Source organism: Hydra vulgaris, chromosome 05 (assembly GCF_038396675.1).
Source record: "Hydra vulgaris chromosome 05, alternate assembly HydraT2T_AEP".
Lineage (NCBI taxonomy): Eukaryota > Metazoa > Cnidaria > Hydrozoa > Anthoathecata > Hydridae > Hydra > Hydra vulgaris.
In genome coordinates, this window is record NC_088924.1 from 21,489,333 (window position 1) to 21,503,121 (window position 13,789).

The 13,789-nt window shown below is 28.7% G+C and overlaps 1 protein-coding gene and 1 long non-coding RNA gene across 4 annotated transcripts; both read left to right on the forward strand.

Moving 5' to 3' along the window:
- Window positions 1-6,690: 6,690 nt before the first annotated feature.
- Window positions 6,691-7,138, forward strand: LOC136080682 (uncharacterized). Its single transcript, XR_010638596.1, has 2 exons — window positions 6,691-6,770; window positions 6,938-7,138. It is a non-coding gene; the product is annotated as an uncharacterized LOC136080682 (long non-coding RNA).
- A 1,995-nt stretch (window positions 7,139-9,133) lies between these two features.
- On the forward strand, window positions 9,134-12,302 carry LOC136080683 (52 kDa repressor of the inhibitor of the protein kinase-like). 3 transcript variants are annotated; one of them, XM_065797646.1, is made up of 4 exons: window positions 9,363-11,633; window positions 11,760-11,825; window positions 11,903-12,047; window positions 12,126-12,302. In XM_065797646.1, the coding sequence occupies exons 1-4, from the start codon at window positions 9,563-9,565 to the stop codon at window positions 12,274-12,276; spliced, it is 2,433 nt and encodes an 810-aa protein (XP_065653718.1). In that variant the 5' UTR covers window positions 9,363-9,562; the 3' UTR covers window positions 12,277-12,302. The 3 variants fall into 3 exon arrangements, with proteins under 3 accessions (XP_065653717.1, XP_065653719.1, XP_065653718.1); XM_065797645.1 differs by having other exon boundaries at window positions 9,134-11,825; XM_065797647.1 differs by lacking the exon at window positions 11,903-12,047 and having other exon boundaries at window positions 9,362-11,825; window positions 12,126-12,189.
- Window positions 12,303-13,789: the final 1,487 nt, after the last annotated feature.

Here is a 13,789-nt window from a genome sequence, read left to right on the forward strand (position 1 = left end):
TAAGTGGATCCTCGAACTATTATCAAAACTTAACAATTCATCAAGAGATAAGTCAAACCTTTTATGGACAATACAAAGAGCATTTTTTATAAATTTTATTTATAAGGTTGTCATAGTATTTAGAACAAAACATCCATATTAGGGGACAATAAGAAAAATTTGACATTATGAAGGCGTTAAACAACAATGTAGCTTTGTTACGGGATAAAAAACTTCTTATGCGTGAAAGAGCAAAACATTTACCATTAGCTTTACTGCATAAGTATTTAATGTGTTCTCCAAAATTTAGATTCTTATCAATTGTAACACCAAGTAGTTTCACCCTATCAGAGGCAAAAACAGTTATATTACCTATTTTTAGGTATTGATTTTTTGTGTTTTTTAAACCAACTAAAAGTAATTGGAATTTATCAGGGTTGGCAACCATCGAGTTAAACTTAAACCAGGCAATGGTATTAGTTGCTTCTTTTTGCAATCGAAAAATAACCTTTTCTAAGCTGTAATCACAGGCATACAGCGTATTATCATCTGCAAAGTTGCACAATTCAGTATCTTTAATAAAGAAGAATATATCATTTATAAAGATATTAAAGAAGATGGGGCCAAGAATGGAACCTTGAGGCACTCCCGACAAAATATCAACCCAATTAGAAACAGAAGGTCCTATCCTTACCCTTTGTTTACAACCACTAATATACGATGTAAGAAGTTTAAGACTTTCTTTAGAGAAACCATACGCCTCTAATTTAGCAATAAGTAGGTCATGCGGAATGAAATCATACGCTTTAGATAGATCCATTAATAATGTTCCAACAATACCTCCATTGTTAATGCATTCATGCCACTTGTTAAGTAAAAAAATAAGTGTAAGTACTATAACCTCTACGAAAACCACACAAAAGTTTGTCAAATTTTGGCTCCATAAATAACAAAATCTGTTCATAAACGATCATTTCAAAAACTTTGGAGAGAGCGGGTAGGATACTAATAGAGCGATAGTTAGCCTTATCTGTTGGGTCATTTTTTTTAAGACACGGTAAAACATCCGCCATTTTTAGAAATGACGGGAATGTTCCATTTAAGATGCTATTATTGATACAATCTGTAAGACTATCCCTAAAGTATATTAAGTAAGATTTTAACATAAAAGTTGGTATTTCACCACTTGTTTTTTTTTTTTTCATTCATAGACCCTATAATTTTTGTAATATCATCAGGTGTAATACAATGAAACTTGAAATAAGTGTATTCATTTTGAATTTATTTTTAATGTTTCTTATACTAGGATGGTCAACATACTTTTTTATAGCTAACCCAACTGGGTCTGAAATGCAAGGAGAAAAAGACCATTTAATATGGTCGGCCATACTTGATGGCAATGCAACATTTATGAAATATTTATTAAAAATATTAGTCAACAAAGAACTGTCTGAGATAATGTTGCCATTTTCAGTCAAAGTGATACGCTCGTTAGAATTTGTAGATTTGTCCGAAAAGAAAGGGTTAGTTAGGTTCCAGAGAGATGTATTTAAAGTCAAAAGTGTATTGATTTGCTCAAAGTACTTCTTCTTATTTTTTCGGTTAAGCTTAACCACCAAACTCTTTTGTTTTTTGTACATTAGAGCAGAAAAATCTGATTTATCAACTAAAAATTTTTTATATAATGAAGAGCGGAGCATAATTGCTTTTCGTAAGTCTTTAGTTATAAAAGGTTTATTGTTACCTCTTAGGATTTTTGATTTAATAGAGGCATTTAATAAGATATTCAGCAATTAAGCAAATTGCTGAATATCTTATTAAAAGTACTAATATCATAACAAGATTTTAAGTTGAAACGGAGTATTTTTGCAAAAATATCACTTGAGAAATTTTTGAACGATCTATATATAAGTTTTTTAGCTGGTAACTTACACAAAGTGGATCTTAGCATGGTGTATATTAAATGGTGATGATCACTCACACCCGTACCAAAGGTATTTGAATGTTGGAAGCTTAGCTTTCTGTTAGTAAGGATAAGGTCTATACAGAAAGGGTTATTGACCGATTTAAAACAAGTCGGTTATATAATTAAATTAATACATTGATAAAGTTGAAGGAAATCCTTCATTTTTTTTTCTGAAAGTTGTATATTAAAGTCTCCTATTAGAATAAAATCAAGATATGATTGCAAATAAAAGTCAAGCACTCCTTTAAGGTGATTGAAGAAATAGTCACAATTCTGATTTGGGGGTTTATAAGTGGCTATTATGAGCCATTTCCGCATTCTTAATTTAATTTCAAAAGTGATAATTTGAATGTCTCTGGGGAAATCCTTTTTAGCTAATCTTTTAGAAATGATATTTTCATTTATGTATTCAAGAAGTCCTCCACTATGTTGAGAGATATCAAGCCGATAAGGCGTTTTATAACCTGGATATAAAAATTGATTTATTGGAAAGGAGTCATCTAACTTGGTTTCACCTAATATAAGTATATCAACAGTTTTATTTATATAGGTAACAATATCTGAAAATTTATTACGAATTGAATTAATATTTAAAAATGCTAAACTGATATTTTTGGGATATTTGGCCCTTAGATTATCCAAATCAGAATTTAGACTAATTTCTTCAATAGTACTTGGTAAGGTAGATTGGTGATAAGAATCTATAGGGGAATGTCTATCAAATAGACTTTAGATATGCAATAAAGTTCATGGCAAGTCTACCTGATCCTCGTGTGTTTAGGTGAAGTCCACGTAGCTCAAGGTGTTCATTAGACAAATTAGAGTTATCAATAATATTAAATTTAGTTAGTTTTAATTTTTCGGCTAAGTATAGCGACGTTAATTGAACTTTAGCATTATCGAAACGACGAATTGGTGTAGATAAAATTATTGAACATGAAGGGTTAGATTTTGAAATGAAGGAAACATGATCTTTTAATTTTGCCAAAGCAGATTCAGACGAATCATTTGTACAATTATTTGTTCCAACATGCAGGATAATATTTGAAGGTTCTTTTTTTAAAATTAGAACTAGGCTATAATGCATGTCTTCAATGGTAGCACCACTAAATACTCTTACTTTTACTTTTCCAAGCTTATGCATTTTTTTTTCGTTAATCCCCATCAAAATAGAGTCTCCGCATATTAGCGTCGTTCCTACTGGCCATTTATATTCATCTGTTTGGTTATTACGAGGATTGATTATTTTAGTGTCATTGTTTACTTTTTTATTTGATTTTTTGAATTTTTTACATTTCCAACCGCTTTTGTACTAAGGGAACTTGAAGTCGAAACAACACCATTTGATGAAAGATTTTTATACTTTAAAAAGTCTGACTGATAATTTTTTCTGACTGAGACGAGTTGATTTGTTACATTTTCATAATTATTTATTGAATTACGCATTGTTTTATTATAGTTTGAGTTTGAGGATACAGCTAGTTCAGGAATATTATATTTTTTAAAATTTAAATATTTAATGTTTAACTGACGGCAAAATCTGCTAAGTCATTATTTAAACGGTCTTTGATCTCTTTACTTTTACTATCAATAATTTTAATACTACATTCTTGTTGCCGGAAGGCATTAATGGTTTCAGCTTTTGGTGAATTAATTGAGTTTTGGTTAAATGGGATATTAAAATCAAAATCGTTTAAAAAGTTTAAGTTTTGAGTTGATTTTGAATCAGTCACAGTTGATTTGACTTCAAGCTTATCGATTAAAACGGCAATAATTTTCGTGAACTCCGATAACTCCTCTTTTAGAAATAAATTTTCATCTTTTAAAATTGAAAGACTAATTTCACTGCTTTTTATGTTTTTTAATTCGTAACTCAAAATTTTAATTTCAGATTCTAAGGTTTTAACTTTTTTGTGATTAATTATACAAAGATCATGTTCTAATTTTGTTTCAGGAACTGTAAGTACTTTTTACGACTCCTAACCATTTTTTATTGATCATCATTATATTGATCATCTTTATACGACTCCTTACCATTTTTTATTGAGCATCAGAAAGAATTGACACATGTGATGCTTTTAATAAAGCATTTTCTGAGTTTATTTCACCATATTTCTTAAACACGTTTACAATTATTACTTCACATTTTGTACGCGCACAAGCAAATCTTGGATTATAAAATTTCTTAATTAGCTTTGATGTAGAATCAACACTTTTAAAGCTATGGCTAGACCCGCAAGCCGCCGCCATTAGCCGCTAGCCGTCGCCAAGCACTGCTTTATTTTTAGCCAGCTGTGAAAAATGCCTTCGCCAGCCATGAAAATAAGTCGCCATAGCCAGCCGTTAAAATCATAGTTAGTTAATTGATTTAAATCTTTAAATTAGTTTATGTCCAATTTTTTTTTTAATTTTATCATATCACCTATCACTCATCGCTTTGTAATATAGTTTTTGGTTTAACCATGGAATTCCATGAGTCTCGTGTTAAAATACCGTATGTTCGAATACCTTAATTTTCGCGCTATAAAAAAAAGTGTCTTGCAGTCCGAAAACAGTAGTCAATGTTTATCATAAAAAAAAGAAAAGTTGTCATCTGCGCAATTCAAATTTTAAAATGAAAAGAAACAATCATTCTAAAGGTCCGAATTATCATTATTGTTTGTATTATATATATATATATATATATATATATATATATATATATATATATATATATATATATATATATATATATATATATATATATATATATATATATATATATATATATATATATATATATATTTATATACAGTTCGTGAACGAGTAAATAAATTTGTTTCCATTGAAAAAAAAACTGGAACAATTTGCTTGCTCAAGGATCTGAGATGGATTCCTGTGTCCAACAGCAAATCTAGGGCTGCTACATCCAAAGCATGGGACTTCATGGGTCAACTAATCTTGAAAGATTCAAGAAACCAAATTAATTAAAATTATTTATTTAATAATCAGTTGTACTGCAGATACTGTTTCGAAGAGCAATCACGTGTCGATGAAGGTCGATTATCAAAGGTATATGTTACTTCAACAATGACATCTTCTGGTAACCATCTAAACCATGCTATTTTTTAACATGGAAAGACTTTTGAGCAACCAGTTAGTTCTAAAATTACTAATTGGGTCCGCACTGTACAAAATAATAAACCGGCACAAAGTCAATTTGAATTCAACAGAGATCTTTGTCTGTTAATATGTTTAGATCTTAAGCCATTTAGTTCAGTTGAAAGATCTGGGTTTAAAAGTTTTTGTTCAAAAAATACAGCGTTTCAGCCTCCATCATCTGACTGTATATCTGGATATGCCCTAAAAAATGTTCATACTTCTGTTAAACAAAGAGTCTTAGAAGTTCTACAATCATGTGTAAGTGGAACTTTGATGATGGATGGTTGGACTGACAAGCGTAATCGTTTACCTTATTTTGGAATTCGTTTAAGTGTTGTGCATGATTGGAGATTTAAAATTTTCACATTGGCTGTTCAGCCAGTGGAGTCGCACACTTCTGAGCAACTTTATCGATTTGTTAAAACTGTTTTAAAAGAATTTTTACTTCAAGATAAGCATTTTTTATTATTTAACACAACTGATGGTGCAGCTAATATGAAAAAATTATCAAAGCTATTAGGCCATGAACGTATAACATGCACCGCACATGGAATTCATCTGCTTTTAACCTCAGATAGCTTAAAAAAAATTCCAGAATTAACTTTACTAGTAAGCAAATGCAAAGAAGTAATAAAAGCTTTACATTTTAAGGGATATATGCTATCGAATGAAATTGAAACTGTGAAAGACGAGGAGTTGTTCAAAAGAATTACAATTCATGTTGACGAGCTAATAGCTGATGAAGAGGATCCAATTCTGGATTTTGAAATTGAAACTGAAAATGTAAGCATTCTTCCACAAACACAGCTAACTAAATCTGTTAGTCAAGCTGATGGGAGTTCACTTGAAGAGTATTCTGAAGAGTATTCACTTCTAGATTTTGACATACAAGCTAAAAATGAGGTCATAAAAAGTCATGAGCACAGTTCTTTAAAAAATAGTGTCCCAACAAGATGGAATAGTAGCTTGGAAATGATTGAATCTATCTTAGATCTAAAATGTTGATACAGTGTTAAAAAAAATTGGAAAGTATGATTTATGTTTTCTTCCTGAAGATTTAGAACTTTTGCAAGAACTGCGCAATTTTTTATCTCCATTTCGAGAACTGACTCTACTTGTTAGCGAGGGAACACCAAATTTGTCTTGCCTTCCACTCATGGTAACTAAAATTAAAAATTGTTGCATTGTTCAAGTTACAGATTCTTCTGCGATGAAACAATATAAAAAGTTAGTTAAAAAATGCATTGAGAAACGGTTAGTTGTTACTAATTTAGTTGAATTAGCGTGTTGTTTTGATCCAGCAATTCGTGATGTTGTTTTGACGAAGGAAAAATGTGAAATTTTGTTAAAAAACAGCTATGACAAAATAAAAACTTCTTTATTTGGTTCAAACATTTTACCACAAATAGGAACCGATAAAAATATTAACTTCTCTGCGTCATACATTGACAATAATCAAAATAGTAAAAGCTCAAATGCAGCTCAGGATTTTAAAAAACTTAGACTGACTTTATTACAGGAAACTGCAAAATCTTCACTAAACTCTGGAGCAATATTAGAGAATAGCAATGGGTTGCAAGCTGAAATGAATCTTTATCTAACCATTTGTGATAATCAATCACCAGCCTTGCTGTTTTGGAAAAATAATGCAGAAAAGTTCCCTATTCTAGCATCCATAGCCAAGGTAGAAGATAATTTTATTTTTGACATTAAACTAATACTAGTGACAAAAATAACAGCAAACATTAATTTTTTTCTGAAGTTTAATGTTGCTTATTTTACATAGTTTCTATTGTTTCAGGTTTATCTTGCATTTAGCATCGGCAGTGTACCTGTTGAATGCCTTTTTAGCACGACTGGTTTAATTTTGAATGGAAAGAGATCCTCCTTGGCACCATTTCGAATGAATGCAGTTTGTTTCATACACAATAACTATCCAAATGCTGGTCTATGAGCTAAGTCTTGCATTTTTTGGATTAGGACATTATTTATGTTTTTATTTCATTTTGATTAACTTTGTATTTCATATATGAATATTTATTATATGCAAAAGTTTGTTTTGTTTTGGTTAATGCTGTCAGTATTATACTTGTATATATGTCATTATTATACTATAAATATATTATATATATATATATATATATATATACATATATATATATATATATATATATATATATATATATATATATATATATATATATATATTTATTTATATATATATATATATATATATATATATATATATATATATATATATATATATATATATATATATATATATACATATATATATATATATATACATCTGCATAGCAATAATAAATTAAATTAGTAAAAACACTTATCTAATTTTTGATTACTTCAACACTGCGTTTCACCATCAGTAGGTTCATCAGGATTCCTCCTGATGAACCTACTGATGGTGAAATATATATATATATATATATATATATATATATATATATATATATATATATATATATATATATATATATATATATATATATATATATATATATATATAATAGCCAGCTAAGCAGCCAAAAAAATCAGGCGGCTAGCCAGCCACAAAAATGTAGGCTAGCCTCTCATGCCATCAGCTAGCCGGTCAGAATTTTTTTTAGCCAGCCATGAAAGTAAAATACCGTGGCTAGGAGGTCTAGCTATGGCTGTGTTTGATTGTGTGGAATGCAATCGTTCCTTTTTAAATGGTTAACATTTTTTCATTTCGATCAAAGCTCTGACTCTTCATCAACTTTGTGATTTTGTTTGACAATATAGAAGCATTCAATGCCATTTTGTGTTTGATAGATTTGCAACAATCTTCAATTGCAGACCGTCCACGACTACTAATGTCAAATAGGCTTTGACAAATAGTACATTTGAGGAGCTCATCTTTGATCTGCGTTAAGAAAGGAAACATTTTCTTTAAATTATCATTAAACGTGTTTAACTTTCTCTTCTTACTATTCATTTTTTGAATTTGATGAAAAATAGTTGTAAAAACCTTAAGTTACTTTTTTATGATCACATATTTTTATGAACTTCTTATTAAAATAAATCGCAAAGTGTTATTTACAATAATTAGGGAAAAAAGACATTACAAGGCAAACAAAATTTGCGTAAAATGAGCGCATTTTCTTTGTTGAGGTTGAATCTTTCAAAGTAATTTTTTTTCTTCATAATTGGAATTTTAAAAACATTTTTTAATGTCTGCGGGAATTTAATTCATTTAGTTTTGTGTTTTATAGTTAAGTTTATTGGAATTTTATTCATTTTGTTTTTTAACTATTATAGAAATTGATTTATTAAATGTCTTTCAAATAATTTTTTTTGAAAGAATTTTATTTGCTTTTTTTTAATATATAAACGCGTGCACAAACGCGTACAAACCCCAAACGCGCAAAACTACTGTCAAACGCTTACTGTACGCGCCAAACGCGTACGTATGGTCACCTTCATATAACAGACATAGCATACATAAGTACAATCGTTGAATGCAACATAATTAGATATGATTTTGGTAGAATTTCATTGGTATGCTTAGTGGGCATCCAATTAAATATATAAAAACATATAATACGAAATTACATATTTACAAACATTACTCAATACATATATAAAATGTTATGTTTTATATTACATATTCACATAGTATGTATATATGTATTATGTAATGTTTGTAAGTATGTAATTGCATTTTTGTTTTTAAATTTATTATGTAGATTGTAATTATTAAAAATAATTTTTTTTTTTTTGGATATAAATTATATAATAAATATTCAAACCATTATTTTAAATATTTACAAACATTATATAGTATAAAAGTACATACTTGCAAACATTACAAACATAGTGAACATATAATGAATTCTATAAAGTAAAAATTAATTATATTTAGTAATTATACACTGTAAAGTAAATAATAATTATAGTTAATATTAGGACAATAGTTTAATTTACAGTGTATAAACTATAATATTGTTTATAATATAGTCTATATACATACATATGTATGTGTGTATAGACTATATGTACATATAGCAGGGGCGGGTTTAAGGGGGGGGGCTAAGGGGGTAGTAGCCCCCCCCTTGGGACAATGTTATATATTTTTTAAAACGAATAATAAAATATATCAATGATCTTTATATGCAAAAGTTATGCATAAATGCATATACATAAGTTATGCAACATAACTTCGTTTTAGTTTTATTGGAAAAACGCTTGAATGCTTCTTGCATTTTTAAGTTAATAAGTTTCTTAACCATAATGCATTGCAACTTAGATTGTTATTATAAAGCGGTGTCATATAGTTTGCATTGTAGTTTATTCTTCTGTATTTGTTTATAGCCGTGCTTTTATTTTTGTTTTTTAGTTTTAAATTTAATTTTTTAAATTTTAAGGGATATTTTTAAGTTTTATGTGTTGTATGTCATGTGTTTTGTTTAAAGTTTTACACAAAATTTTTAACAAATGAGCAATGCCAATGGAAATGGTAAAAACCCAGCTAATGCAAAAAGAAAACAAGTCAATATTTCTACATATTTTAACAAGAAACACATTTTATCAGAACAAGTTAATAAAACAGAGAACTTAACCATTCCGATACCGTGCACTTCTCAATTATCTGAAAATGATAAAAACACTGCTTGCAGTATCGAAAAAGATATTTTAGAACCTTTAACTTTTATTGAGGATATTGGATATTATATAAACTCAAAGTCTTTAAATCAGAATACAAGATATAGATTAGTTAAAAAAAATTGGTTGCCTGGATCTGATTTTATTTATCCTTTTTCAACACATGTTAAAAAAGGCAAAGAAGTAAAGCGATACTTAAATCAATCTCACTTAATGAAATTCCCTTGGTTAGTATATTCATCATTAAAATCTGGGTTATTCTGTAAATTTTGTGTACTTTTCCTTGTTAACAATACTGGAGGATTAAGAAATACTGAACCTTTAAAAAAATTAGTCACTGTACCATTAAATACATTTGCTAAACTATTAGGAAAAGATGGCGATCTAGAATCCCACCAAAATAATTTATATCACAAAAATGCAATTTTACAAGCTAATGAGTTTTTAATCCGTTATGAACAGCCAGAAAGAGAAGTTCTAAACTTGATTGACAGCGAAAGAAAGAGGCAAATAGTTGAAAATAGAGAAAGAATTACTCCTATTATTGAGTCAATAATTTTTTTAGCTAGACAAAACATTCCTTTAAGAGGGCATAGGGATGATGGAGAATTATTAATTAATTCTAGTTCAAAAACATCCGTTATCAATGAAGGGAACTTTAGAGAACTTTTAAGATTCCGAATAAAATCTGGTGATAAGATATTAGAAAATCATCTTAACACAACTCATGCCAAAGCTACATATATAAGTAATACTATTCAAGAAGAATTAATAGAATGCTGCAAAGAAGAAATTATTTATAAAATATTGACAGATATTCAATGTAATAAGTTTTATAGTATTTTATTAGACGAAACTACAGATGTATCACATTCATCTCAAATGACACTAATTTTAAGATATATTTTTGATGAAAAAATAAAAGAAGATTTTGTTTCATTCATAAATTGTCACACATACTTTTATAATAAGCAAAAGTCAAACCAGGAGGAACATATCAATCATAGTGAAGAATGTGTAGAAAATTATGAAAGCACTATTATTGAACCAAAACTCACAGGTGAAGTTCTTGGAAAAATAGTCGTTAATATTCTAAAAAGTTTAAATTTAAACTTGAAACACTGTGTTGGAATTGCAACAGATGGTTGCTCTATTATGACATCCACAGTTCGTGGTGCTGTTAAATATATTCAATCAAATGCAACTCCAAATGCAGTTTATAGTCCATGTACGAATCATTGTTTAAATTTATCAATTTCTAAATCATCTAGTGTCATGGAAATTAGAGACTCTATTGGTATTATTAAAGAAACTGTTAAGTTTTTTAATATGTCAGCCAAAAGAAATCATGTTCTTAAAATAGTTTTTGGTAAAGAAAAAAATTTAATGTGTTTATGTGAAACAAGATGGATTGAAAGACACGATAGTGTTTTAATATTTAAGAATTCTCTACACTATATCATTAAATCTCTGAACCTTATAACTGAATGGCAAGATAATGATTCATCAGTAAAAGCTTATTCTCTTTTAAATTCATTAACTACATGTCAATTTATAATATCATTATTTATACTATCAGATTTACTCAACTTAACGTCACCTGCAAGTAAACTACTTCAAAGTGTTCAAAAAGACCTGCATTTTGCAGAAGATTGCTTTAAGGATATTATAAATATTATGGAAAATAGGCGGTCTACTTGTTATATAAATTTTAAAACAATATTTATAGAAAGTAAACAACTTATGGAAAAATTGGATGTGGAAGTAAAGTTACCTCGTATTACTAAGCATCAAATACACAGACCAAATATAAATACTTTAACCGTAGAAGAATACTTTAGAATTTCTGTTTATAATCCACTGTATGATCATGTCCTTGCTGATTTAAAAGATAGATATTTAAGTAAGAAAAATTTAACTGTTTATAAATTATTACTTCTTATACCAAGCCTCGTTGTTGCTATCAAGTTGCATGATATGAATAATATTGCAGACATTGTTGCTAAAGAATACTCATTTATTTGCATAGAAAAACGACAGTTTTCTTCTGAACTTGATTTGTGGATTACAAAATGGACCAGAGTTAAAAATGAAGGTAAATATTAAATCTATTAATAATTTATTTCAGGCTAAATTATCTAAATTATAAGAATTTAATCTCTTAATTTCAAGGAGGTTATTTACCATCTACAGTCATTGATGGTTTGGATTGTTGTCCAGATATATTGTTCCCAAGTATTAAAACAATACTTTTAATTATTGGTTGTCTGCCCATTAGCATTGCATCAGCTGAAAGAAGTTTTTCTTCTTTGCGAAGGTATATCTACATTCAAAATTAAAATATCAAATTAATAACCAAATAATCTTGTTTTTAACTAAAATGATTTAAATCTAGATTAAAAGATTGGTTACGATCCCGAATGAGTCAAGATAGATTGAATGGTTTAGCTTTACTTTATGTTCATCGGGACAAAGAAGTGTTAACAGACAGCGTTATTGAACGGTTTTCAAAAGTGAAAAAAAGAAACATTGAATTTATATTGTAATGTTCAGAAAAACGTTTTAGTTATTACTTATGTTTCTTTTTAAAAATGGTTTCCGGTAAAAATTGACATCAATTAAACTTTAGTTGGTAACAAATAAGAAATTAATAAACAAGCGGTTTTAAAAAGCTTGGCATGGGTAAGAAAAGTTATTAAGCACGCATTAGGTTCTCTCCTATATTAAGCACGCGAGAGAATGAGTAGAACCATTAAGAGTAGTCCATAATTTACGTCAACCAACTTTAACAAATTTTACCCCCATCGTAATGCTTTTGTAACAAGATCCGTAGATTAAAGACGACTCTTTATGTGAATTAATATGTTAGAGACAAATACGACTAAATAGACGTAAAATACGACTAGGTAAATTTTTTAAAATTTTGCCCCCCCCCCCCCCCTTGGTAAGTGACCAAACCCGCCCCTGACATATAGTCTATACATATATACATTGTGCATATATACACATAGTTTATATATAAGCTATAACATAGTTTATAATATAGTCTATATACACAATAATTTAAACTATTGTCCTAATAATAGCCACATCGGTTACAAATAAGAGCCGTGGCTCTTATTTGGTCAAACGAGTGGCTATTATTAAGACCTATTTAAAACCTGAGAGTTTAGGCTATATTTATGCTTCTGTCTATTGTATATTGACCAACAAAACAGTTTACATTAAAATATTCAAGTAACACACCAAATCAAAATATACCAAAAACCCGGTTACTGAAAGAATATTGCTTTAAACGCGTCTCAAAGTTGCTTGACAATACCAAATATTATTACTGACGGTATAAAATATTTACTTAAATGAACTTTGATAAAAACTAGGTTTCTTTAAAATCAAAACTGAATGAAATATTTATAAACATTAGAACAAAACATAGATATATTAGAAAAACACAAAATTATATTCCTCGATCAGATAAATGTTCGGCCAAATAAGTAAATGCAATAAAATCGGACACAAATTTGGCTCTTAATAAGACCCGGCCATTATTAGGGCACTTTGCCCTATTTAAAAGATTTTTGTTTTTTGAAAAATTTTATTATCATTCAAAATGGCGACAAAACATCATGATCAAATAAGTACGTATTCTATGCTCGAGCGGAAAATCCTAATATGCTTTGCAAATTGATTATAAAAACTGTTGGATGTTCTAAAAGCAATGTGATTAGAATTTTAATTAAGTATTTTGACGCATAATATAATAAACAGAAAGCCTGGCAGCGGCGACAACCTGAACATTAACAAAAAACTGAAGACGAATGTTTTGACGAAAATGAGGGCAAAAATTAACATTTCTGAGCGAGATTTAACACTAAATTTAGTGCATTTTAAAATGCAAAACTATCTAAAAAAAGGTCCGGAATACTAGGAAAAAGCATAAAATCAAGTCCTTCACGATGTATAAAGCCTCAGATTGCAATGCTGAATAAAATTTAGTGACAAGAAGTCGTACAGAAAAGTTATACAAATTGTAGGAAAAACAAAAGAATAATTATGGAT